The 27,792-nt window shown below is 48.1% G+C and overlaps 1 protein-coding gene across 1 annotated transcript; it reads right to left on the reverse strand.

Moving 5' to 3' along the window:
- Window positions 1-7: 7 nt before the first annotated feature.
- Window positions 8-19,721, reverse strand: LOC135814751 (tyrosine-protein kinase RYK-like). Its single transcript, XM_065327919.1, has 13 exons — window positions 18,699-19,721; window positions 10,177-10,340; window positions 8,112-8,220; window positions 7,127-7,270; window positions 6,277-6,577; window positions 5,146-5,309; window positions 4,176-4,250; window positions 3,788-3,853; window positions 3,362-3,564; window positions 2,861-2,970; window positions 2,419-2,578; window positions 1,720-1,856; window positions 8-1,479 (listed from the first exon to the last, which is right to left on the reverse strand). Exons 1-13 carry the CDS (start codon window positions 18,826-18,828, stop codon window positions 957-959), a joined length of 2,286 nt encoding a protein of 761 aa, XP_065183991.1. The 5' UTR covers window positions 18,829-19,721; the 3' UTR covers window positions 8-956.
- Window positions 19,722-27,792: the final 8,071 nt, after the last annotated feature.

Genomic DNA, 27,792 nt, shown 5'->3' on the forward strand with positions numbered 1-27,792 from the left:
TTCGTAATAGTATGACTTGAAACTGTTATTTGCCATGCATTACAAATGTCAGCAGATGTCATAATAAAAAGATGACTTGTAGAGCCACCACTATGTTGAGAAATCACTGTGTCAAGATGGCAGCAGAATTGATATTAGAAAATATAGAAACCTCACAATATGGAAAATCTATGACTGTAATTTATGAGAACCTATGAGTGCAAAAATAAGAAGTGATGATGTGCGTGCGTGTGCACGCGTGCGTGTGTGTGTGTGTGCGTGTGTGTGAGAGAGAGAGAACCCAGGTTGGGCAGCTGAAAAAAGAGCACTGAGATGGGTGTAGAGCAGTCTCTATTGTTCACCCTATAACTGGTATTGTGCATGCTTACGCCAGCCTTAGCAGCTCAGTCACAACTAATTAAAAAATATGTCGGACAAACTATGTCGGACACAATTTTAAACTCTATCCGTAGATTTGCAGTGCTGTAAATTGTAATTTGTGGCAATCGCACTAGAGTTATTAGTATACTAACAGTTATACTAGTCACACACAGAAATAAGAACATCCCTATGTACACTGCTTAATAAAATTGTGCTTGGAATGGTATTCTTACTTTCTCCATTCCCGGTAATTATTTACCTTTGTCTGGTTAGTGCCTCTGTTCTCGTTAGCAGTTCTACCTGGCAACACGTCTTCTCAAGACAGGGACTCCTCCTGGGAATACGAAGTTCAAGAGCAATAGTATGATGGCGGTAATACTAGGTTGTTGCAGTTTTGTAAATACATACACATAGCTGTACGGGGGTATGGCTGAGTCCTGGTCACTTCACCACGTATTCACTGTGTTCTGGTCACTTCACCACGTATTCACTGTGTTCTGGTCACTTCACCACGTATTCACTGTGGCCTGGCCAGATCAACTGGCGCAGCAATGGTGCAGAACTTCAAAGTCGCTGAACATTCAGCTTACCAAACATCACAGTTCACTTTCGGTGAAGTTCTCGTATACGCGAGCAGTCAGCTCGGGTCTAAGTCGAATGTCTTTGGCCTTGCGCCAGTCCATTCCTTCATAGTCGTCCATGTCTGAGTGGAAACTCATGGTGGTGAGCATAGTTGCTGTCTTGGCATTGCGGTCTTGATACCCGGGAGCCGCAGAGCTGCCATTACTGGCGGCGACGACCGGAGAGTTCAACGGCTCGAACTGCGGTGTAGCGGTGGAGACAGGCACGCCGTTGGGCCTGCTGGTGTTACTGTCAGATCTACGTGGCTTGGGTGGCCGCGCGTTTCCCCGAGCGTTCACAGTTCCGGCAGTGGCTGTGGCCAAGTCGATAGCACTGTGACTTGCATCCAGGGAATTCGGATCAATGTTGTTATAGCAAGCCAGCTTGAGCACGTTCTGGTAGAGGTTCGTGTCAAAGTCCTCGATGCGACGCAGGATCTGTGTGAAGCTAGGCCTATCTTGGGGCACTTGCTTCCAACAGTCCTCCATTATGGTGAAGCTTAACGTGGCATGAACACAACACAACACAACTAAATTAGGACTGATTTACTTGTACACCCTCACCCCACTCCCATTATTGAGATACACCTGTCAATGCACATATTCTCCATGCGGTACATTTAACTGTATACAGACTACTTTCCCACAATATCACACTACTGTATGCAGGTCTACTGGCTGTTTCATTTGTGTATTAGTATAGTATTACGCCACATACACCGCCATCCGTTGTACTTACAGTTTGTCCGGGCACATGTTGGGTTTTATCAAGCGCTGGCCAGTAAGCAGGTATGCCGTCAGTTGGGAATTGTCTAGGCCAGGGTAGGGCACTTGACCGGACGAGAAGATCTCCCACAAGAGAATGCCGTAACTCCACTGTGCACAACACACGGGCAAATTACAAACAATGATTTGAATTGATTTCAGAGCAGTACTTCCAAATAATACCCGCACATCAGTACTTCTTGCCAAAAAGTGCATCTACAAAAATAATTTGTGCCGGTAACCACTGAGGCCCAATGATGCCTGGTCACAAGCTACATATGAGCAATGGATGCATAACATGTTATGGATCATTCTGGTTGCTACGGTAACTAACACCGCTGCGATCGTGTTTTGTTTTTCACTGTCTCGAATGCCATTTTTCATTTATGCAGTGTGTCATCTCCAGCTCTCTACCTTTCTTCTTGGCCGGCTCATCACCCCCCACCCCCTACCAATGTCTTCCCGACCTCTCTCATTGTTTTACTTGCTACTCAGTGCTGCATTGGTGTTCATTTCCGGTAGGTTGATGACGTGGTTTCGATATCGCTCATGGTCACAAGACGAGAACATGGAACCTGGAAGATCACAATATTTTTACCTACATTTCGAACACCCGAAAGCACCACAAAACAAATTCAACAAAGTCAACAGGCTGCGGGCACGTATCTCTTACCACATCCGACAGGACAGAGAACTTGTGTACAGTGAGGCTTTCTGGAGCCATCCAGCGTACAGGCAGTTTCCACTCAGATGAGATGACGTAGTAGGACGAGTCGTCAATATCGCGCGCCAGACCAAAGTCTGCAATCTTGACAATCAGGTCCTCGGACAACCTGAGGAGAAGCATGCACCAACAGCAAGCCGTTTCATCAGCTAAGAAACAAAATAAGCCACCAGGTGCACCATCATCGGATGTGGATTGTCTTATGACGAAGTCAGAGGGAAATCAGTCTGGGTTCCAAGTGTTTCAAAATCTTCCAGACAAGTCACTCTCAAACACTTCAGAAATGAGAACGAAATACACTACTTCGGGTCATGCATCCGAAATTCAACGCAATACATACGACTTTGATTAACATGGAAATGGAACAAGAACATATGAGCTGGTGACTCACATGCAATTTCGAGCAGCCAAATCACGGTGAACAAAGTTAAGTGAAGCCAAGTACTCCATGCCACACGCCGACTGCACTGCAAAGTTAATCCTCTGCTGCTCTGTCAGCTCCTGGGGTTGAAAGAAGTCAACACGGCAGGCAACACAAACACTCTTGTCAGATATACAAAAACCATGGTTCTTTCCACCCCTTTGCCCCTTGTTTCTAATAGGATTGGAGCCTACAGCCCTTGAAAAATTGTTGAAACAGAAAACATGACATGTGCCGTGTCTCCTTGCTAACAGCCCATCCAGTAATCCAAACCAACCCAAATTACCTCCACCATAATTCAGCAACTGCCATTGCAACTTGCAACTTACCCGAACTGAATACAACTTGGACTAGAAGGCCCATAGAGCAGGGTCAGTTAAATGTAGACGTACACAAGACAGGGTCAGTTAAATGTAGACGTACACAAGACGTCCAGCATACTGTGTCTCGGTGTGTGCATCATGTACTTACAATGGAGCCCGGTGTCAGGACGGAATCGTGCGCTCTCAAATAGGTCATCAAATCGCCACCGGCCATGTACGGCACAACGATCTGCGGACTGCCGTTGGCATTGCTACACACGCCGATCAGCCCCAGTACGTTGACATGATGGAAATCCTTCATGCGCTGAGCCTCTTCCAGGAACTTCTCAATCTCCGCCTGTCCTTCATTACCTGTACCACACAATCACGCAGCAGCAGCAGCAGCAGCAGCAAAGCAGAAACAATATTCAGTGATACTGTTTATGTCTCTTGTTGGAGAAAAAAAAGAGAAAAAAACCCCAATGGAGATGTGAAGAAAGTCGGCACCGGACACATCTACATTCCGTGGCTCCTAAGCAGAACATGCTGGATCCCGCTGACCAGTGCCGCAGTCTTGTCTTAGCAGAATGATTACCTTTCATTGTCTTGATGGCGACATGGTGCTTTTTCCACATGCCTTCGTAAACTACACCAAAGGCACCTGTGAATGCATACACATGCACACACACACACACACACACACACACACACACACACACACACACACACACACACACACACACACACACATACACACACACACACACACACACACACACACACACACACACACACACACACACACATGCACAAAGGGGAAGCATCAGTATTCGGATACCAATGAACAGAGTACAAGTGTAGAGCAGAGCAAACATCAGAGCCCCATATAAGTTCTGCCCCATTTTTAACAAATCTGCGAGTTCCAGCTCTGCCATGATTCGATTGCCACATTGCTAGACATGAGCAGCTACACCAGTAGTTACCTTTGCCAAGCTCCCTGCCAAATTTTACTTCTTCCCGGTTGATGACAAACTCGCTACCGAGGTATCTGGTAAACACTGTGATATGGAGAGAAGCACACAAACAGACAAAGATGATCGTGATAGCTAAGCCTTGTCACAGTCTGCTGGGGATCATGTCAGTGATGTCATTGCAATCAGTAAACACAGTCTGGGGGTCATGTCAGTGATGTCATTGCAATCAGTAAACACAGTCTGGGGATCATGTCAGTGATGTCATTGCAATCAGTAAACACAGTCTGGAGATCATGTCAGTGATGTCATTGCAACCAGTAAACACAGTCTGGGGATCATGTCAGTGCTGTCATTGCAATCAGTAAACACAGTCTGGGGATCGTCATTCAGTTATGTCATTGCAATCAGTAAACACTCTGTGCGTGGGGATCGTGTCAGTGATGTGATTGCATTATGTAAACACAGTCTGGGGATCATGTCAGTGATGTGATTGCATTATGTAAACACAGTCTGGGGATCGTGTCCGTGATGTCATTGCAATCAGTAAAGCTATAATGTACTCTGTGGAGTACCCAGTACATCTACCATAACAAGTATGCATAAAAATGATCTAAAGCACGCCAATATTGATATTTCTGACTGTTTTGAACTGGGTCTAGACAAGAAAAAATGGCTGATGCTTGTGGAAAAATGTGCTGCGCTTGCGTAGTTTTCTTACTGTGATACGTTCTAACAATAATGAGATGCATTTCGTTGGCTCTTCTGCCTGGATTTCGTTAACAGATGCGTTAAAAGCCCATGGATCCTTCCATGAGTGACATGCGAACTGTAACTATTATAATTATAATTATTATACCAAGTATATAGACATACATACACAGTACACATGATATCCAGTTAACAGGGTCATGGGGCCGAGTACACGTGCACACACTGATTTAACACACATGCTCAGTGCTTGTTACTTGCCGCTACTTACAGTCTTCATTATCGTCTATAGACTTGGCCGGAGGCAAGTCAACGAACTGTCCCTCTGCACCGGCGTTGCTCGCTGCTGCTGCAGCACTATTGTTCATTCCCCTGTACTGAGTGTCATTTTGGATACGCTGTGACCCCGGATCTTCCACTGGTGTGCTGCCAGCACTAAGCACAACAAGCACAGTAAAGTAAAGCAAATTGTCCGTTCCCGAGAGAACTCACGATGGCGTTAACATCCAGAAAATACAGTGGCAGATGCAGCGCCTAACGGTGGGGGTGAGGGGATAAGTGTCAGAACTACTGGCACAGGTGCCGCATCCATAGCACAGTAGTACAGTACATGCAAACAATTTTGTACGTGTATTTCTTCAGTTTTCCCGACTTCGCATTGACATTGACTCATTAGAGAAGTTAAGATGCACGTTATTTCCGACATGAGGTGCAATTTCACGTCAAATTTGGCGTAAAACTCCAACCCCCCCCCCCCCCCTCCCCACCAAATTTCGATGTGAGCTGCAGGTCACTCGCGTTGTTTTTCGACACGTGAGCCAAATAGCGCGAGCTGAACTTTCGCGTCACATCAGAAATAACGTGCATCTTAGCCTCTCTAATGTCTGCCATGAAAGGTACCTGCCATGTCAGACCATGCTCCCCTGTATGAACTCAGTGCACTGTGGTGCTTCTCATTGGCTGCGTAGGAACGAAACGAGAAGCTACAATCCTTAATGAAAACGGCATAACAAACTGCGTCCGTGAACAAGGCATCTCCAGCAATTTTGCTGCGAAGCATTGTTTAGTAACTACTAGTGTGTGCTGTGAAGCAGTGTTTCACTAAGTACTAGTGTGTGCTGACGTCAGGCTTGTAGGGAGTAGATAGCCAGGGCGTCAGGCTTGTAGGGAGTAGATAGCCAGGACGTCAGGCATGTAGGGAGTAGATAGCCAGGACGGCAGGCACGTAGGTAGTAGATAGCCGGGACCCTGTTTGAAAGCAACCCGGGCCGCTCCAGCCCTGTAAAGGAGCAAAGATGTGACTGATGTGCATTTTTTAAGGGAATACTCGCTACCACCACTGGGACACTGTGGATAAAATGTGGCACTCTAGACTTGGGACTAGAACTACTATAGTACTCACCTGACATCATGAGAGCGTGTAGTCTTACGCCGGTGGTATGCAGCCACTGCACAGATGATGGCACCTGCGAGCACGAATGCAGCTCCGCCGACACATATCAGAATGATGGCCAGTGGAGACAGCACGGGTGCGCTGGATTTCTTCTCCGCGGGCAGAGCGCTTGTGCTGCCCACGCTCCCGCTAGTCATGACCACAGGAAGCGTGCCTGCCACGGGAAGTGTGGTGTCCGGTACGGGCACCGTTGTTTGAGCAAGTGTTGTGGGTGGAATGGTTGTTGGTGGGAGAGTCGTAGGCACCGTGACTACATGAACACAGCAAAAAGGGAAGGACGGAACAAACCGAATTATGCTGTGTGCTTCGATTGTGGCAAGGATGATGACAGACGCCTTCACATACGCCCGCAATGCCCAAAGCTGTTCCACCATGCATGCCAGAATCTTGACGAGGAGCATGGGCACTGCAATGGTTCTTTTGAAATTTGCAAAGGGCCCGTTGAATAGGCACTGTTCGTTTCTACTTCACGCCAAGACTAATTCTTTTCATTACCCATTCGATTCTGTCTCTCAGGTCGACATCACTTTCTACCGTATTCTTGAAATTTTCTATACTTGTTCTAAACCTATGTTCATAGATAAGGAGGCCACTGCATCAGTGCGTAATTTGCTGAAGGCCAACTACTTTCCCATTCGCTCTACACACACTTGCTGTCTTTCTGCATGCACATATCCATTCTTTCTTCAAACACTCAGTACAGGTGTGGACACATCACTGGGCAATCTATTGAATAAGGAACTACTCAGGCAGGTAAAGAACAAAGCAGAGAGGCTAAAGCTGAGACATGAAACCTTACCATTACAATCCACTTTGAAGTCCAGAGCAATGCTAAGCCTGGCAATTTGCTGCCCAGTGTCATCTGACACAACAAATTCAAACTGGGCTGAAGAATCGACATCCAAAAAATGTTGCTGCAGGCAGCGGAAATCTATTTCGAACTCTGCACACACGAGCGTGCACGCACACACACACACACACACACACACACACACACACACACACACACGCACACACACACAAACACACACACACGCACACATACATGCATACACACACATACATGCACCCACACACACACATACATGCACCCGCACACACGGCACGCACGCGCTCCGCACACAAACACACAGACACACACACACATGTAGATACATTCACACAAAACACACACACACACACAAACACAAGCTGAGCGAGGTGTCTGGAACAATGCCACTGATAGCACCTACTTCCTTAGAAATGTACACCGTAGTGCCTTCTAAGCACAACTGCAATCACGGAAAAAGCTCTCACATTACGCAGAAATATGTGCATAATAATACAGCTATTATGCAAGAAATGCACCATGCGTGCAGTAGCAGCTCGTCAAAATTACACCTGTACATGCAGTGGCACTAGCCTTAACACCTGGTGAAACACGATAAACTTAAGCGCATTTCACTTTGGACATATCAGCTGCTAATCGCAGTTCCATCAGCAGACTTTGACTGAAATGGACTGAAAACCCGGAGCGCCAGTGATTGCATGGTTGTCTGCAGCCACCCCTGCACTAGTACTTACGGCTGATGTGAGGTGGAAGAAAGAATGGGTGTGGTGTTGATCACATGCTAGGCCGCCAATACCTGCATCGATATCTGCCGGCATTGCCCTAGTACTCGGTCTATACAATCGTAGTACCAAAACTATCACCAGTCTTAAGAATAATTCTGTTCTCTGAAGTCTACCAAGTATGCATTCCCCTATAACAGTTAACATTGACTCAAGATCAATATGGTACGAACCTCCTTCTTTACTGGCATTGAGCCGGCCTATGTTTGTGGTATTCACGAGATGCACATCAGCTACACTCGGCACTTCGGAGGACACAGTGATGTTGTACTGTACATGCTCCTGGAAAGGCAGTGTGTGTGTGTGTGTGTGAGAGAGAGAGAGAGAGAGAGAGAGAGAGAGAGAGAGAGAGAGAGAGAGAGAGAGAGAGAGAGAGAGAGAGAGAGAGAGAGAGAGAGAGAGAGAGAGAGAGAGAGAGAGAGAGAGAGAGAGAGAGAGAGAGAGAGAGAGAGAGGGGGAGAGAGAGAGAGAGAGAGAAGAGAGAGAAAAGGGAGGAGTTACAATCCAAAGTTGTTGCACAAGCCTAAAATCAGTTTAATATCCAATCTCTAACAGAGGCTGGCCGAACAAAGTCATTCAAAATCATCCTTTGCTATTAAACATGAATTACTTGGAGGCCGGTGACATGCGTGTTTGGCTCAACACTGAGGTCACGTAGAGCGTGTGATGGTTCAACACTGAGGTCACGTAGAGCGTGTGATGGTTCAGTATTACAGTATAGAATGCAAGTACACATCAGCAGCTGATCAGGTGCCTACACATCAGCAGCTGATCAGGTGCCTACACATCAGCAGCTGATCAGGTGCCTACACATCAGCAGCTGATCAGGTGCCTACACATCATCAGCTGATCAGGTGCCTACACATCAGCAGCTGATCAGGTGCCTACACATCAGTAGCTGATCAGGTGCCTACACATCAGCCTGATCAGGTGCCTACACATCAGCAGCTGATCAGGTGCCTACACATGATCTAGATACAATCAACTTCTCTAATAACGACTGCGGATATAACGACAATTTGCGAATAACGACAGAATTCCCATGCCCAGAGCAAAGTCCCATCTAATTGAAATACATTACAATGAGACTTCGGGTATAAGGACACTTCGCGAATAACGACACTTTTCTGATGCCCCGCCAAGTGTCGTTATACTCATGATCTAGATATAGGTGATATGAACAATCCCACATCACTGATTATAGGGCATGTATGGCTAAGGCGGCACGGTGGAAGAAGCTCGAATCCTCAACAAGCTTATAAATTATATAAGGAACACCTTCGATACATCTCACAGCTCCACTTTCCGGGCCGTTGTATTTTATGTTTGAAAGGACACAACTCGACACTTCTTCAGCACTGCAGAAAATCTAAACCTGGCTGCTGCTTCACTTGATTATATACTTTGAAGTATTTAATACCAAGGTCTACATCTGCCGAGCAGCTCAGTAAGCAGCTGGAGGAGCTACTACTACTACTAATAATTATCCACTACACAAGCCTGTTGCCCAAACGTAAACAGAGACAACGGAATGGTCATGGATGAACGCTAGAATCGCCAGAACGATGCAGAAGCAGCCGGGAATCAGGCATAGCAAGTTCATGCAACTGAAATACTGATATAAGAGCCAGTGAAAGCATCAACGCTCAGTGAGGGGAACCACGGGGAATGCCTGTTTAGCTGTAACTGACAGAAAATCTACATTGCTTTCCAGGACTTATTTGATTGTATGCGAAACTGCAAGAGGCATGCTTGCATTGTTTGCGTTCAAGCAAAGTACTAATGCCCCGATCACTTGTTCAGAGTCCACGGAGTGTACAGCTGTACTTGGATAATCCATGCAGCCCCGCATAGCCAAAAAACCTGCTATACGGAAAAGACTTGCCGTCGGGAAACGACCAGCCACAGGGACAGGCCCTTTACACTGATGTACCCACATAGTTACACTTGTGAAACACACCAACGGCTGTAGGCTCAAGACTGCCAGTGCTCTATGAGCTCAGGGTCACCCCGTGACTATGTTAGTAGATGCGTGTTGCACCCTGCCAAGGCGTGCTTTCCAGATATCACATCGATAAAAAGGGAAAAAATCCAATCGCATGCGTATCCTCTGAGGAAGTTCAAACAAAGGTAATGGGCAGTCCAACTAACTACTACTGAGTGAATCACATAAAATGCGGTGCAATGTACACAATGTGTGTCATCGTAAATCCCCATGAAAATGCAAAATGCCCTTACCGTACTTCCTATAACATAGTTGAAGAAAAGACGATCCGCAGCGTCCAGCTCATTCCCTCGGGTATTGATACTGAAGAAACTGTTGACTGTAAGAGTAACCTGGTCATTTATTACGTTGTTTTGAATGAAGTGAATCCTGCTTCCAGTAACGGGAAAGGGCGAACCTACAACAATGAAACAAGAATCCATTAACACATAAACACGCATGAACACACACACACACACACACACACACACATGTGCACACACACATACACACACACACACCTCAGACCTGCCCATCGTGGAAGCGATGATAGCGAACAGCTATATTAGACATAGCAACTTGTGCTGGGATTACACCATTCGACAGCTTGCAAGGCTGATGAATTGACCGCCACTGATTTTAGCCTGGTATCCACCACACAGCTGATTGGAGTGGTTTTTTCTGGCCAGTGAATCCCTATTTTTCATTTTTCCCATTTTTTTATTCTCACACACACACACACACACACACACACACACGCAAAGTGCTGTGTTTGCTCACAGTTGACATAGGTTGATGCTCTCCCCTCAATGTAAAGAAAATGGCCCAGGGCCCTCTTGAGTGGTCCGAATTGCCAGCATGGCGCAAGCCAGATATTGATTGATTAAAGGATGACTTTGCCACCACTGTGGGTAAGAGCCATACTGTAACTCAGTTGGTTAGAGCATTGCTCACGAATAGCAAGGTCCCTGGTTCGAGTCCCGGTGGTGTGCACATGTGACTGATGATTCGTTTCTTTCCTTTGTATCTGGCTTGCAAAGAGCGGTATGCAGAGGTGGTCTATTTTCTTAATAATTATGTTTCGTCTGTCAAGTCCAAACTTGAAATTAGGAGTTTGGTGTATAGAACATAATAAAAATGCACACACCATATGCGGTCCAGCTACAGAAAATGAATAGGATTAAAAAACTGTCTTGCAATGTTGATAACCTGCATTTTAACATGCAGAACAAATATTTTCAGACGTACTGAGTAAGGGTGCGTTTGGTTGGTACAATCTAGAACAGGATTCACCAGAACAGCATGTGGTTGGGATTGCACCTGTTCTGGATCGGCCAGAACATGTCCTGCTTGCTCCTGCCTCGAGGCTGGAGCAGCCAGAGCAGTTTCATTTTTTCACAGTGAAACATGGCAGGAACAATAGTTTGTTCAAAATGATCACGTGCATACGCTATTCGGTTGCACTTGGCATGCTCATTGTATACCGTACAAAGTGGCCATAGTGGGCTAGTGGTGTACTAGCTGTGCTAGTACTTGTTAGCAACAATCCGAACTAGCGCACACACTGCACTGCATTGCTTTGTACTGCATTCAAGACTGACGTCATGCGCTTTGTTTTGCTGCGTAATCACAAATGGCACCAGCCCATTTTTGCGGAAAAGAAAAACAAATCTTGCTTGCCCTGTTGTGCTCTTCCAGACAACGGATCGTGCTTCAGCAGTGTTTCTTTTCCTTTCGTAGCTTTGCTGCCAGCCCGAGTGTCACCTCGACACTGTATTTCTTCAGTATGTCTGACCTTACTGTCGACACTGTCAAGGCAATGCCTTGCCAAGCCCTCCGCGGCGAGCCTTCTCAGCGCGGCTTGAATCCGAAAGGAAACTTAGTAAAAGTATTTGACAGGACCGTTTGCTGGCACAACTAGCCCTTGGTAGTGAGGTCTGCTCCGGCCAGGAGAACCAGCAACATGACAGTGCGGACACGGCTCGCGAGCCCAGAAGCCCGACGTGCACCAATGCCTCCTCCGCCAGCTCAGGTGACGCGGGCTCAACGGATCTCTGCGCTCCCGTACGGGACGAGGTGTAGTCGGCTTTGTCGGCCGCCATTTTATTATTATCGGAGAGCATTCACTCTCGGCGCCGCTCCTCACCCAAGGCCAAGGCAATGCGGCAGCTGCCGCCACTACGCCAGGCCAAGCTCCTGTAACCCACCCGATCAGCCACCTGCACCAGCTGTGCCCAAGGCTGTGCAAGAACGTATCTTGCGAGGGGAGTTCGTAGATTTTTCAAGTTTGTTGCCTGAAATTCTTGCACACTTCCGGCCCAACATTCCGGCTGGTGCACAGCCCGAATAACGATAGCCAGCTAAATATCGTTGAGTCGGATGACGCGAAGCAGGTGCGTCGCAAGGTTCATGATAATTACACATGTAGCTACCCGGCTCGAGGCATGGACCACATACATGTCTGTTATCACGGCTGCTGCCCTACACCGCACTGCTGAACTGATTGCGTACCAGCAGTTGATCCTGACTGCTAACTGCCAGTTCCTCCCAAGCGCGTGGCTAGAGTACGACCGCCAGCTGCGGATGCTCGTGGCCCAGTAACCAGGCACGAAGAGGTTGGACACCATCGACGTGAACCTATGGCAGATAGCTGTCACAGGCCATGCACACCCAAAATGCGCTCAATGTAAGACGGTCCATCCAGGGGCGGTTTGTGTCCTTTTCGTCCCGAAGCCAGCAGCATTTGCCTCCAGTGGTCGCAACCATACCAGCGACGGCCAAGAAATCTGCCGCAACTTCAATGGAGGTCGCTGTTCTTCGTCGCCGTGCCGCTTCTCCCATACCTGCAGCCAGTGTGGCAAGGACCACCCATGCATCATGTGCAACCAGCGGCAGCGCGGAGCCAATTGGCCACCCCGCCGCTCCTAGCAGAATGGCTACTGAATCGCTTGACTCGGTACGTAGCTTCTTTCCTATACACTCTGCAGACACCACACTGCTAGCTGACCACTTTGCCCGCCTGTTACGTAACCACTCAGATCAATCATGTGTTGCGTATGTTCCCCATGGCCTGCGCCGTGGCTTTACTCTTGGATCTGCCGGCCAACACGACATTTCGGTTTTCTCTAATAATCTACCATTGGCTTTCACTCACTCGGCATTTATATCCGAGCAATTAGCTGCTTCCTGCGCCCGCAGCGAGACCACAGGCCCATTTCCGTCACCTCCATTTCAGTTCATGCGCTCTGGTATTGGTGCCATCCCCAAAAAGAACGGCAAGCCGCGAATGATCCACCATCTGTCTAGTCTGGAAGGCACCGGCGCGAACGACAGCATTCCTGCCGAGCCGCTCTCTCTGCACTACGCGAGCATTGACAACGCGATCAACATCATCATGTCATGCCCACAGCCTGTGTAGTTGTCCAAGCTCGATGTACGCAGTGCATTTCGGCAGATCCCAGTCCGCCGTCAGGACTTCGCTGGGAAGGCTCCTACTACTACGAGCGCTTTCTGCCTTTCGGCCTCCGCTCCAGCCCAGCCGTCTTTGACTCAGTAGCCACAGCAGTCAACTGGATCATGCAGCACGAGTTTGCTATAGATCACCGGCTTCACTACCTCGATGACTTTCTCGATATCTCCACTGGTTTGGCTGCAGCCAACCAGCAACTCACCATCCCCCTCCGGGCGTTCACATATCTCGGCACTCTTTGCTCCATCCCAGCTCGAAGGGCCATCACCATCATTGACCTTCCTTGGTATTGTCCTAGACTGCGAGCGCCACGAAGCTCGGCTACCAGAGGACAAGCTGTCCGAGATCCGTGCGCCACTCATGGCTACTATCAGCGAGCGCAGCATCGGCCAGCGTCAACTCGAGTCCCTCCTGGGGAAGCTCACTTTTGCTGCCCGAGTCATCGTTCCTGGACACACATTCATGCGTGAACTATGATCAGCGTGCCCTGAACTGTATCTGTGTATGCGAGTGCGGTGCATAAAGCCCACCTTGAGAATGGGTTTGCTGGCCCCTTAGTAGATGCGTGGCTTCTGAAGAGGGTGTTGAAGGGCATCCAACGATGCCATGGTACGGCTGCACTCACCCCTCGCCTTCCTATAACTATGCCAATCCTACGACACCTGACGGATGCACGCCGGAAAAGTAGTATCCTGAATGGCCATGACAAGCTGCTCTGCCAAGCCGTCATGCTGCTTCTTTGGATTTCTTCGGTGCGCTGAATTCACTAATGGCATCACACGGGGCTGTACTAGCTCCCCTGGTGACGGACGCCTGCAACTCTTCCTGCTTTCATCCAAGACGGACCCATTCGGTAAAGGCGTTACTAGTGACATTGGCCCGTCTGTACCGCCGTACTGCCCGGTCCGTGCCATTGTTAGCTACCCATCTGTCACTCGTCGCGAGGGACCGGAGCAACTCTTGTTCGTACTCTCGAACAGACAGCAGCTGACCAGGCAGTCATTCACAGTAACAGTATGGTCTCTTGTCTCTGCGGCCGGTGTACTATCCCAGTCGAACTACTCCGGGCATTCGGTCCACATTGGTGCAGCCACCACTGCTGCTATGGCTAGTGCCCCCGACTCCTTCTTCCGAGTGGCAGGTCAGTGGAAAGAGCGATGCGTGTCTACGCTACATCCAGACTACAACAAGCGCATACCGCCAGCTATCATCCCGGCTTGCTGCCGTGCCATGGATGCCATGATCCCCAACTCGGGTGAGTAATGAGCTACTGAACTCTAGCTGCGCAATGCTTGCCTGTGCTGACATTAATTGACCCTTGCGGTGCGTCAATAGTGCTTAGCTAACGGAGTGCTGGTTTCATGGGTCCACTCTCACAACTGGTGTTATCTAGCTATTTGCTGCGGCTCTGCCTTGCGCTATATTACATCCATTTAGCATTGCAGCTCTACGTTGAGCTAACAGCAGCTCTACTTTGAGCTAACAGCAGCTCTACTTTGAGCTAACAGCAGCTCTACTTTGAGCTAACCGCAGCTCTACTTTGAGCTAACAGCAGCTCTACTTTGAGCTAACAGCAGCTCTACTTTGAGCTAACCGCAGCTCTACTTTGAGCTAACAGCAGCTCTACTTTGAGCTAACAGCAGCTCTACCTTGAGCTAACAGCAGCTCTACTTTGAGCTAACAGCAGCTCTACTTTGAGCTAACAGCAGCTCTACTTTGAGCTAACAGCAGCTCTACTTTGAGCTAACAGCAGCTCTACTTTGAGCTAACAGCAGCTCTACTTTGAGCTAATCGCAGCTCTACTTTGAGCTAACAGCAGCTCTACTTTGAGCTAACCGCAGCTCTACTTTGAGCTAACAGCAGCTCTACTTTGAGCTAACACCAGCTCTGCTCTGAGCTAACACCAGCTCTACTTTGAGCTTCAAACCAGTTGTTTCGAAACCAGCACTCCTCAATCCAAAGATGCCTCTTTGTTGACTTGTTTGTGTGAGGGATGGGGCTAATGGTGTACTAGCTGTGCTAGTACTTGTTAGCAACAATCCGAACTAGCGCACACACTGCACTGCATTGCTTTGTACTGCATTCAAGACTGACGTCATGCGCTTTGTTTTGCTGCGTAATCACAAATGGCACCAGCCCATTTTTGCGGAAAAGAAAAACAAATCTTGCTTGCCCTGTTGTGCTCTTCCAGACAACGGATCGTGCTTCAGCAGTGTTTCTTTTCCCACCATCCCTCCCTATCCAACTTATTCACACCATCATAATATTATCGTACCCACTAACCGGGTCCACTCTCACAACTGGTGTTATCTAGCTATTTGCTGCGGCTCTGCCTTGCGCTATATTACATCCATTTAGCATTGCAGCTCTACGTTGAGCTAACAGCAGCTCTACTTTGAGCTAACAGCAGCTCTACTTTGAGCTAACAGCAGCTCTACTTTGAGCTAACCGCAGCTCTACTTTGAGCTAACAGCAGCTCTACTTTGAGCTAACAGCAGCTCTACTTTGAGCTAACCGCAGCTCTACTTTGAGCTAACAGCAGCTCTACTTTGAGCTAACAGCAGCTCTACCTTGAGCTAACAGCAGCTCTACTTTGAGCTAACAGCAGCTCTACTTTGAGCTAACAGCAGCTCTACTTTGAGCTAACAGCAGCTCTACTTTGAGCTAACAGCAGCTCTACTTTGAGCTAACAGCAGCTCTACTTTGAGCTAATCGCAGCTCTACTTTGAGCTAACAGCAGCTCTACTTTGAGCTAACCGCAGCTCTACTTTGAGCTAACAGCAGCTCTACTTTGAGCTAACACCAGCTCTGCTCTGAGCTAACACCAGCTCTACTTTGAGCTTCAAACCAGTTGTTTCGAAACCAGCACTCCTCAATCCAAAGATGCCTCTTTGTTGACTTGTTTGTGTGAGGGATGGGGCTAATACACGTTTTTACAAATGCAACCAAGTTTTTTTGTCCCTTTCCCATTCCCTCAACCGACTATGTATATGCAACCAAGTTTGGAACACTTTTTGCATAAATGCACTCTGTTTCAGGAACACTGTTTCGTCCGCATGAGGCTGCTCCTTGTGCACCAGCTGTTCGATCCTGTTGTAGATTGTATCAACCAAATCCACCCTAAGTGTTTCAAAAATAACGAGGACAACATAGTCGCGCAGTATTGCAATCAGCTCGAGGCCCTTGCTATGCTTTGTATTTTTACCTGCGTGTAGGTCCTCATGCCCGAAATTCGAACCAATACGTTGGATGTAGAAAGTTAGAAACATCTTTGCAATACAAGGAGATGTACCCGATATCCGGTATTGCGAAGACGCTTCTCAGTTTGAACAACAGGCATGATGACCGAGGTAAAACCAAAGCATTGCGAGAGCCCAGAGCTGACAGCTCTCTCAAGTTCCTGTTCTTCGTATTGGAATATGTGGGAATCTAGACTCTCGGCACACAGCAGACATTTACAGACATTCTAGCACCTTCACACTATGATCTTAACAAAGCTCCTACTCTTTCTTTTTTAAGTTGTTCCACGCTAAGATCCTAACTGTAGTCCTTCTTTACCTCTTCCGAGTTGTTCCATGCTATGATCCTAACTTTTTTTTTCTGCATTGTAGACATTTACAGTATACCAAGATACTTCGCACTATAGTCCTAGCTTTTTTTCTCCTTTTTTCCACTGCTAACATGCACTGCACATGATGCAGTCCCTTGATACACATTGCACACATGCACATTCTAACAAGTTACATCACGCTATGATCCTGCCGTAGCAAGCCCTATTATGTGGATGAACGCTGGTGACCAGCTCTCTTAGGAGGTACAGTACGGGACAAGTATGGGGCCAGCGCGCCATGGTTCTTCCGGGCCCGACCACACACACACACACATACTGGTATACAGAATCATCATGCGTGCTATTCGGACTTATAGAAACGTCTGCGCAATACAAGAACATGTACGCGATAACGGAGAGACGTCTTATCAGTTCGAATAACACGCATGATGATTTAGGTAAAAACGAAGCATAGCGAGGGCCCTGAGGTGGGAGCTCTTTTGCTGTGATCAAATGTTTACCACATATAGTCGGGATTCCAAACTGCACTGATGTACTCAATGCACGATATGGTCCCAACTTAATTTCTTGTTTTCCTTTTTCTAGTTGTTTCACGCTATGATCCCAACTGTTTACACCGACATGCACATTCGACCAAGTTATTTTACGCTATGGTCCCAGCTTTCTTTTCACACAGAACATGGCATTCGAACCCGCACCAATGCCCCGCATGCAGTTCCTCGATACACAACGCATACACGTACAATAATTCACATTCTAGCAAGTTGCTTCATGTTATTATCCTGCCTTTGAAAGCCCTACTAACTTATTTGAATATGTGTATGAATGTTGGTGGCCAGATGTCTTTGACGGTACGGGATTTGTACAGGATAGTGCGCCAGGCCTGGCGAAACTAATCATGGCTCGTGCCGCCCCCACCCCCGCATACAAACAAACAAAACGAAGCGCAGTGGAGCCTGGCTAGCGCCAGACGCTACTGAAGTACTAGTATTCGTACCATCTTCCGCATAGCGTCAGGAATAAAATCTCTTCAACCCTGCTGCAGTGCATCTGTTGATCAGACTCAAAAGATACTTGAGTGCTACTTGGAGCAGTTTCTTTTTGCCATACCAGATATGTACAGTGCACGTCTGCATGCGATTCTCAGTCCTCATTGTTTAATCTTGTATGATGTAAAAATCAACTCGGACAAACTTCAAAGAAGTTGTTCTAAGTTGAGATTAGGCTGTCTGGTGTTGGTCTATCACTATAGCACTACCAGCATTGTGTAGACCGTTGGAACTGATTGTGTTGGTGATTGTATCCATTGCACAGGAAACATGATTTCCGAAAAAGCGTAACGCCCAGTACAGTAGAACTCCCCTTATCCAGGCAGGCTGGGATTGAACACTTGGACGTAATTCGGAATTGCCCGCAACTCAGAATATAATTTTCGTGTGTGCAAGCGAACACTTTTTTCTGCCTATCAATAATATTTTGGGCCATTTTCCTCTGGAAAGCCCGTTTTAGTGACTAATGACCGGTAAGAAAGATGCCCCGTGGACGGGAATGCCAGGATCTGGGGAGTCCGGATTAGGGGAATTTATTGTATTGACTATTGCACATGTAGCTGCATTGTTCAGGTGAACTAAACTGAGAGAATGCTACCATGTCTAGCAGGTCGACCGGGTACAACTGCAAAATACCAGTAATCCAGTACTACTAGCAGTAGAGTTGTGCATGCACATTGCACTTACCATCATCAAGTACTGCTTCGAGCACATCTTTCTTGATGAAGAAATCCAGACTTTTCACGCAACCTGCGCAACACAGTAACACTAGTAGGAGCGGAAAAAGAACGGATACGCAGCAGCGACCTCGATCCATCCTGCCCGATAGAAAAAATGTCCACTCCGCGTCTAGAGTCGCGCTGACGCTAACCACGCTATTCTCCCCAGCTCTGCAGGTAGTCGATGATCATTAGAAGGTTCACACGAACTCCTTGAGGTGCCAACCACTGCCAGGCACAGTACAATAGAGCGGCTACAGAATGCAAAACGCTACAACTTGTACAAGACTACAATAGCGCAAAACGCACTCATTCCGGAGCACAGGGGTCCCGCTTCAATGCAGAACACCACATGTACAGCTGCTGAGCTGCTGCTCCTGCCCATTCAGCTGTCAAAAAAGCTCAGGTCAGTCCACATAGCAGTCAGAGGATCCCACAAGTCGGAAAACACACCAACAGCTAAACCATGTAAACACGGGTGCACTAATAACAGTAACACTATTATTACACAGCATGTTCTACTAGACGCAACTGGGCGAAAAACAGCTCACGGCTAGGCTCGCGTGACACTGCCGCTCAGTGCTTGTTTCAGTGGAGGTTACTCTACGAGATCCAGGGAGTAAAGCCTAGGCAAAGCAAAAGCAGGCCTTTCGACAAAGACGGATGATTCACAGTACAATCATGTAGTACATTCGCACGCGGCTGATTTCAAGGAACTCCGACCACTCGAATATCATTCGCAACCTCACACTGTCACAGACTCAGACTGAGTCACCACTGGTCACACGGACTCGGCGCTTTCCATGATCTTACCCGCGCGCTGCTAAAGATAGTAAAGTATTCGTCACATGTATCGCCAGTGCAGTACACTGTATCGGCAACGATCGTCTTTTCCAGTTCTACTTCTACAGAGTAGATCACAGTCAGTGAGTTAGTTCTAGATTCTAGACCCAAAATCCAAATCGACTATCGTGCCATCGCGTGGGATGGCCGCATACTGCATACATGATCCACATACAATAGTCATCCTCTGCAAGCGGTCAGTATCCAGGTACTAGGTATCAGTGACTCTGTCTCGTCGGTGCTTTGAACCCTGCAGAAGGGCGCAAGCATTGACCGTAAAGAGTAGTGCACTGGCGCGACAGCACGCGCTACGACTAGATCTACGACTGCCCGCGCGCCCACGTAGACCTACGTGACTGCGAACGAGCCTGACGAGCTGGAGCGGAATCCGACGCGCGCGACCTCATCAAGAACTGCGTTTGACCTCTCAGAGTACAATTACTAGTTGAGCGTGTCGTTTGGTTTCCCGGCCGAGTTTTTAGCCTAGCGTTTTTACTTCGCATACATATTTCACAGGTCACGTCGCTACTTTGTTTTGCCTCACTCAAACTTTCTGCAGTGCATCGTCCAATGCCAATGGCCAACGACGACTTCATGTATTTCGACAAGCAGAAGCGACTAAGTAAAAATTATTGCTAGAATTACTTGATTGTGGTAGTAGTATACAATCTGTTATCGCAAATTTCAAAAGCAACACAGTCACTGCTTTGACAATGCATGAATTACGGTATGTCGACAGTGATCGTGATTCGTGACTAGTGAGCTGATCTGCTGAGTCTCGCACAAAACTCAAGATTGCAACGGTCAATACGTCATGTAACTTTGTAAGGAGTGTTTCACCTTTGGCTTTGCGTGGGTTACGGGTCAGAACTGCGCCGCATCACAGCGGCCGGGAAGACTAAGTCGTAAAGACGAGTAAAGTCTTGCTCTAGTCTAGAGAAGATCACGAAACTACTTCTAAGTAAAGCGAAGGATTCATGACCGACGCTCTGCTGTGTCGATCTCCGCACGCCTAGAATAGAATGGATAGGCCGAATCGGAATGTCAAGGCGTCTCGCGTCTGCACAAAACTTCAAAAGACGTACACGAATAAACACAGCATGTACTGGCACTGGTCCAGGACGTCGTTAGCTTTGACTGCATGCACGCTCAGATCACACAACATGCAATAGTCTGCACTTGTGTTGTGATGAGGTCCGGCCTGTTTTAGTAACGTTTGCATTGAGAATGAGAATGTTCAGCCTCGGAAAACTGAAACCTGTTACTGTTACAAGTGTTAGTGTTGACTTGGACTGTTGAAGGAAAGGTGTTGACACTGACAGTTTAGTTTGGCTCGTGATTTTTGTTGTCACTTCTGACACGTACCTCTAGCTTGGCTCTACACTACATTGTGCTATGTGCTCAATCTGTTGCATTGTCACGATTGTGCAATGAAAATACAATAATATTTATTGAATCTGGTGTGTCTGCAGAGTATAATTCAACGACGGGTTACGTGAAACAAATCTAGAGAAGTGCGGACTGCTGACATAGTTACTAATTAGTGCTATAATATTATTACACTTCGGAGCTTCGGCTTCGAATGTGACAGTGTGTTTGGCCTCAAATCGCTCTAGTTTTCCATAAATTTCCAGCGGTTTAAAGATAAAAATGCAAATGCACGCCTTGATTACACCTAGCACCTAGTACCTCTTGCTTTCTTTGGCCTTTTCTTTCGCTTCTTTGCTGATAGGTTACCTTTTTCCTTTGTCTAGTATCCTTGAGACTTCAGTCTTCTACTGCCGCTATGGCAGTGTCTGTTGTGTAATAATGACTCCGAAGCTGAAGCTCGGAAGAGTTCCTACCGGATCGACGTGCTGTCCGTGTAGGTAAGTGCTGAAGTAACTAGTTTGTGCCGATATGGAAATTTCGGCCTTTTCGGCGGCCAATGCTGATGGCGACGCTGCGATGGTTCCGTGGGTTTGCAAGCACCGACGAGTGCCTTGTTTCATGCCCCGAGTCATGATTTCCCGGTTGGGTCAGGGCGGCCTTCACGAGTTCGGCAGGCTCTTTCGAGTGCCTTGCCAAGGCTCTGCGCTTAGCGCGTAGCAACATCAACAGACGGCTTCCGTCACGTCATTGGGCAGGCCCTGGCGAGTGGCTTGCCAATCTCTGTACCTACAAGTAACTGGTATCCAACCCCATCGATGGACGACGCGGATATGCGGCGGCTTCTGTCACGGCAGTGGGCAGGCCCTGTCGCGTGTCTTGCCACACTCAGACCATCCGTCCACTGTCGATGGACGACGGTCTCACCAGTGGGCAGGCCCTGTCGCGTGCCTTGCCACACTCTAGCCATCCATCCACTGTCGATGGACGATGGTCACACCACTGGGCAGGCCCTGTCGTGTGCCTTGCCGCACTCTAACCATACGTCAACCGTCCATGGACGATAGTCTACAGTGAGCAGGCCCTGTCGCGTGCCTTGCCACACTCTAGCCACTCTAACCATCCATCCACTGCGGATGGACGATCGTCGAACCAGTGGGCAGGCCCTGTCGCGTGCCTTGCTACACTCTAACCATCCGTCCACTGTCGATGGACGATGGTCTCTACAGTGGGCAGGCCCTGTCGCGTGCCTTGCCGCACTCTAACCACTCTATCCATCCATCCACTATCCATGGATGATGGTCTCGTGGATTTGCAAGCACCAGCGAGTGCTTTGTTTCTTGCCCTGAGTCGTGCCTTCCTGGTGTGGTCAGGGCAATTTCATGAAAAGCAGGAGTGCCTTTCCAATGTCTGTGCCTAACTCGCATCCACCCATGTCGGTGGACTGTGCGGTCATTGTAGATATGGTGGCTTCCGTCACGCCATTGGGCAGGCCCTGTCGGGGGGCCTTGTCACACTCTAACCATTAGTCCATTGGTGATGAACGATGGTCTCGTGGCTTTGCAAGCACCGGCGAGTGCTTTGTTTCATGCCCAGAGTCACGCCCATAACTTAATGCCGTTCTGCCATGCTCATATTGTTGTTTCGCAAGTACAGTTCTACCTGTGTTTGCTTGCTCCTATACCAAGCAGAATCCCGTATTGACCGGGAAATGTTCCTGCACCAAAGGGCTGTGGATCGAACGTGCATCCCTGTGTCAAGCGGAATAATGTCATATCAGACCAGTTTCCGCTGCACCACGGGCGTCCGGTTAAGGCAGGTTTACCTGTATGTAGATACATGGTTCTGGTTCCCTGGTTTGCAAGGGACAAACTTCTTTGTCCACATTCCTGGCTCGAGGAGTACTGTGACATTCCATATTTTGACACAGCCTCGCCATGGTGTCGCAGTATTATTATCTGTGTCCGGTGCTAGTCGTTTTTAATAATAGACTGTCACCCTTTTCTCCCTTCATGTCTCCGACTTGAAGGGCACCTGTACATATGGTGTATCCTCGATACATAGAGACATTTTTACTGTATATCAGGCACTCTGCGAGATGCCTGTTCCTTCACTCCACATGCGCACTTCTCCTTCGCGCATAATGCTTGGCTACACCCTTGCCTTGGTTGAGGTGGTGGATCACTTTAAAAGTCACACTGTCACATTCGAAGCCGAAGCTCCGAAGTGTAATCGTAGATTCCGCTAGGACCCGCAGGGTCCGACGTGGAATCGGGGTTACACGAGGAGTGAAGGCGAAGAATGTGACAGTGTGTTCCCGCCCATTGTGCTGGTGTCGCCCACCCCTCACTGTCACTACTCTTGATTGCACTATCATTTTGGTCGCTCAGAAAAGGCCAAAGAAAGCAAGAGGTGCTAGGTGTAATCAAGGCGTGCATTTGCATTTTTATCTTTAAACCGCTGGAAATTTATGGAAAACTAGAGCGATTTGAGGCCAAACACACTGTCACATTCTTCGCCTTCACTCCTCGTGTAACCCCGATTCCACGTCGGACCCTGCGGGTCCTAGCGGAATCTACGATTATATCACCCGGCAGAGGCGGATCTAGGGGAGGGCGCGGTGGGCGCGCGCCCTCCCCTCTAATATTTCGATGTTTTAGTGCATGCACGTAGATCTACGTGGGTAGTTGCGCAAGTGTTTGCACATGCTGTGACAAGTAGTTTCTAGTGTCAGGTAACGCGTAAGAAGGTAATTTAAATTATTTAGTTCTTCTGAACACGGAATAGTTGTTCTCTTAGACTTTGGTTGACTTTTAGTTTTGATAATTAGTGTTCAGTTGACGAACTTGTATAGCTAAGTCGGTGAAGGGGATGGCGCACCGCCCGCCCAAGCGACCAGGGAGCCAACAAACTCTCCACGGATTTTTCGCGAAGCGAACTTGCGCTTCGTCAGCTGCTCAGTCGAGCGATCCGTCTTTAGAGGAGAATTCGGACCACAGCGAAGATCCTGAGATCGAGGTCTGCTCAGACTCTGATCTTCCTCCCGTAAGCGGTCTGAGAAAGACTTTCAAAGTAATTCTCAGCCATTGCAAACAAGAGATCTCCAATCGAGGCAAGGGTGGTGCGCCCGGGAAGGGAGGGGATGCCTTATGTTGCAGGGCAACAATATACATCGTGTAGGTCTAACCAGTATACGATTATGCTCACTAGACTGAGCACATATCAACTGACTGTCTGTAACTACTTCAAGTGCCATGAACAAGACGTTTTTTCCCCTCAGCGATAATGGAATTTTTCGACCATACTTCTTCATGGCACCTTCATGTACAGTACATGTGGAGCAAGCAGGACAACACCAGTGCAGGGCAGTAATCATGGTAATGGGTTTATAGGACGGGAAGTCTCCATTGAATTAATGCGGCCTGTAACTAGTATAAGACATAATCGAGGACAAGTACTACCGGATTTTACTTTCTGATCCAGTCTTCTCCATGGGTTCTCATTAGTACATTACTACAATCATGAGTTTGGGGCACTATGGTCAAATCAATCCGGACGCATGCAGTGCAATGCAAGAGAAGCTTTAGACATTGTGAAAGGATACACTGAGAAGTGTTTTGGATTCCCACTATCAATATACATGTACATGACGTATACAACAACAAGTGAGAAAGGTGCGCTACAGTTGCTCGCAGATACTAGACATGGTTAACATTTTACCGTTCACGCTAACTTCGACAGTTCGAGTACTGTAAAAGCCATAATATAATTACATGTATAACGAAGTGCTAACTCTAACCGAAATCGATACATACATGTATACTGTCCATTGAGCGTTGAGAATGAGTGAGAATCGTTACCGTTGGTACACGTATCTTCTCTTCTTTCCTTTTTACTGCTTTTCGTGGCCCCTTTCTCGCTGATCCAGTGCCTGCACACTACTCTGCGTGGCAGCAGCTCCGATCTAACTTCTCCGTATTGCCCCCCCCCCCCCCCCCACTGAAAGCAACGCAGCTGTTGGTCCATTGCCATAGTTTCCTGAACCAATCTGGCACTCACTCACTCACCCCCCCCCCCCTCTCTTCCTCTCTCTCTCTCTCTCTCTCTCTCTCTCTCTCTCTCTCTCTCTCTCTCTCGCTCTCTCTCTCTCTCTCTCTCTCTCTCTCTCTCTCTCTCTCTCTCTCTCTCTCTCTCTCTCTCTCTCTCTCTCTCTCTCTCTCTCTCTCTCTCTCTCTCTCTCTCTCTCTCTCTCTCTCTCTCTCTCTCCATCATTGTCTGGCTCTCAGGTTCTCGCTCTTCACACACAGTCTTTCTTCTCTCCCTTTCCCCATGGTGCGTGATGTGCGCCTTGATCCCGAGACCATTGGTCGGGGGAGCGCACTTCACCTCACCGGCACAGCTCAATAGCACCTACACGCCCATTGTAGTCCCCTATGTTCTCTTGATGTTGTTGTTGTTTTTCTCTTCCATTCTATATGTAGGCATGTGCACTTTCATAAAAATAAAAATAAAAATAAAACGTAAACCAGTCAATTTTGGGAAATCGTTATATGCGCCTCGTTAGAATAATGGCTTTTACAGTACTCAGTACGACAGTAGTTTAACCCTACGTCGGCCTGTAGGCTGTACCGTTTTTGAGTGTTACACACACACACACACACAAACGGTACAGGCGGTCCGTCGATATTAAATACTAGCGTGAACGGTAAAATGCTATAAACCATGTATACTGTGAAGCTTGGAGGCATGCATGGCTGCACGGATGCACAACAGGCTCTTGCCGCAAAAGGCAATCAACACGGTCTGACCGTGACTACAATGCATTGAACGATCCATGGTGAACGTCAACTAGTATTTGTTACTTTCACCAAAAAAAGACATAGCGAGCAACTTCAATGCATTGACTATAGCTGCACGACTACTAGTAGTATACTACTATTACTAGTAGTACCAACGGAATCACATCACGGAGGATGCACCTCGAGCCAAACACACGTACATTGCACACAGAATTCAACCACAATCAGCACAGTCATAATAATAGTACATGTACATGTCCATACCTGACGGTAGTAGTAGTAGTACTCTTCCAGCAAGAAGCGCAGCACTTGAATACCACAACTGACTGAGTCGCTCCGCGCCGTGTACAAGTAGTAAGTACGCCTTTCGCCAAGACCAATCTACAATCTGGCTCAAACCAGACGAGCAGCGTCTTTTGTCGGGCCAAGGCAAGCTAGAACAGCAGCGGCGGCAGAGGAAGCCATGGCAGTCTCCGCAGTCCCTGGCACCCCAGGCCGAGTAGCACAGTCGCAAGCCGGCATAGAACCAGTCAACTTACCGGTATACATGTACGTCCAGCACTCCGCAGATACAGGATACTGTTATTATAGTCTGCGCTCTGCCCCTGATCGCAAGTTCCTGTTAGCATTACATGTACCGGCCATGGCATACGTGAATTGCCTCAACATAACAACGTCACATGTATGCACACACCCCATCCTCATGTTGCCTGATGATTGCGAGAGCATGAAACTTGAAGGAGCAGCAAACCAGCCTTGATTGTCCTTGTTAATTAACTTGTTCTGTATGCACACCATTATGTTCAACGGTTAAACTACAGGAGCATTGCCTGTTGTTGGCCTGGGCCCGGCCCCACCCTGCCCATGTACGCCACCTAATAACGCGAAGAATCAACTAGATAGTAACATACACTACATGTAGCCCTTGGACCCGGTTGCCTTGCCTCATTCCGTTTCATTTTCCCATGGCCTGTTTAGTACCCGAGGGTGTCCGTATTCTAGCACTACAAACTGTAGAAGATGCTTAGTCCACTGCACATGCACATGCACATGTACATTGTACTTACAAAGTTGCAGTAACATTATCCATGTACACTACTCATGCAAATCTGTTTCCGGGAATCAGCAGTGCTCAAGCAGCTCCGGTGTCTTGAAGTATCCAAAGCCTCCGGGCCAGACTCCATTTCCTGCCGCGTTCTAAAGGAGTGTGCGTCTGAGCTCTCAAAGCCGTTGTCGCGGCTGTTCTCGTCTTGTCTCTCCCATGGTAAACCAGCCTAGAGCCTGGAAGGTAGCCAATGTGGTTCCCATCCACAAGCGCAAGGCCAAGGGCGATGTCCGTAATTATCGACCAGTCTCCTTGCTCTGTATAGTATCCAAGGTGATGGAAAGAATAGTCAACCAGCAGCTCATCAACCATCTCAACAGCAATAGCCTCCTGTCTGCCAACCAGTTTGGTTTTCGGAAATCAATCGGCACAGCTGACCTACTAACGTCACTCCAGCATGAATGGGCTTTAACCACCAGTAAGGGCGGAACCATTCAGGCCCTCGCCATAGACATAGCAGGCGCGTTTGACCGGGTTTCACACCCTGGGCTCCTCCGCAAGCTCCGAGGCTATGGCATTGGTGGGCCACTGCTGGCCTGGTTAACATCGTACCTCCAGAACTGAAAGCTGCAAGCTGTTGTTGGGGGACAGACCTCTACCCCCTCTACCCTCCGGTCAGGCAGGGCAGCATCCTAGGGCCCACATTGTTTCTAGTATACATAAACGACGCCGAAGATCAGCTACCTGCCAGCGTCTCCATTGCCGTGTATACTGATGATACTACGTTATACACGTCTGTCATGCCTGGACAGACCACAGAGGCCGCCGCAGCTGCACTTCAGACAGCCGTAAACCAGCTGGAAGCCTGGGGAAGTACTTGGAGGGTTACCTTTGAGCCCTCTAAGTCACAGCTGATGTCCGTGACCAGGAAGCTGGCCCCTCCAGATTTCCCCCCTGTCCAATTCCTTGGCACCCCTGTTCCTGTCAGCAGCCAATTGAAGCTCCTT

This window comes from Sycon ciliatum, chromosome 4 (assembly GCF_964019385.1).
Source record: "Sycon ciliatum chromosome 4, ocSycCili1.1, whole genome shotgun sequence".
Classification (NCBI taxonomy): Eukaryota; Metazoa; Porifera; class Calcarea; order Leucosolenida; family Sycettidae; genus Sycon; species Sycon ciliatum.

Bases quoted from the DNA above. Each gene is read 5' to 3' on its own strand.
- LOC135814751 (XM_065327919.1), bottom strand. From the start codon at position 18,828: ATGGATCGAGGTCGCTGCTGCGTATCCGTTCTTTTTCCGCTCCTACTA. The intron at 4,251-5,145 runs GTAAGTAGCGGC...TCCATATCACAG, and splicing joins TATAGACGATAATGAAGACT to TGTTTACCAGATACCTCGGT. The intron at 3,854-4,175 runs GTAACTACTGGT...ATGCATTCACAG, and splicing joins TGGCAGGGAGCTTGGCAAAG to GTGCCTTTGGTGTAGTTTAC.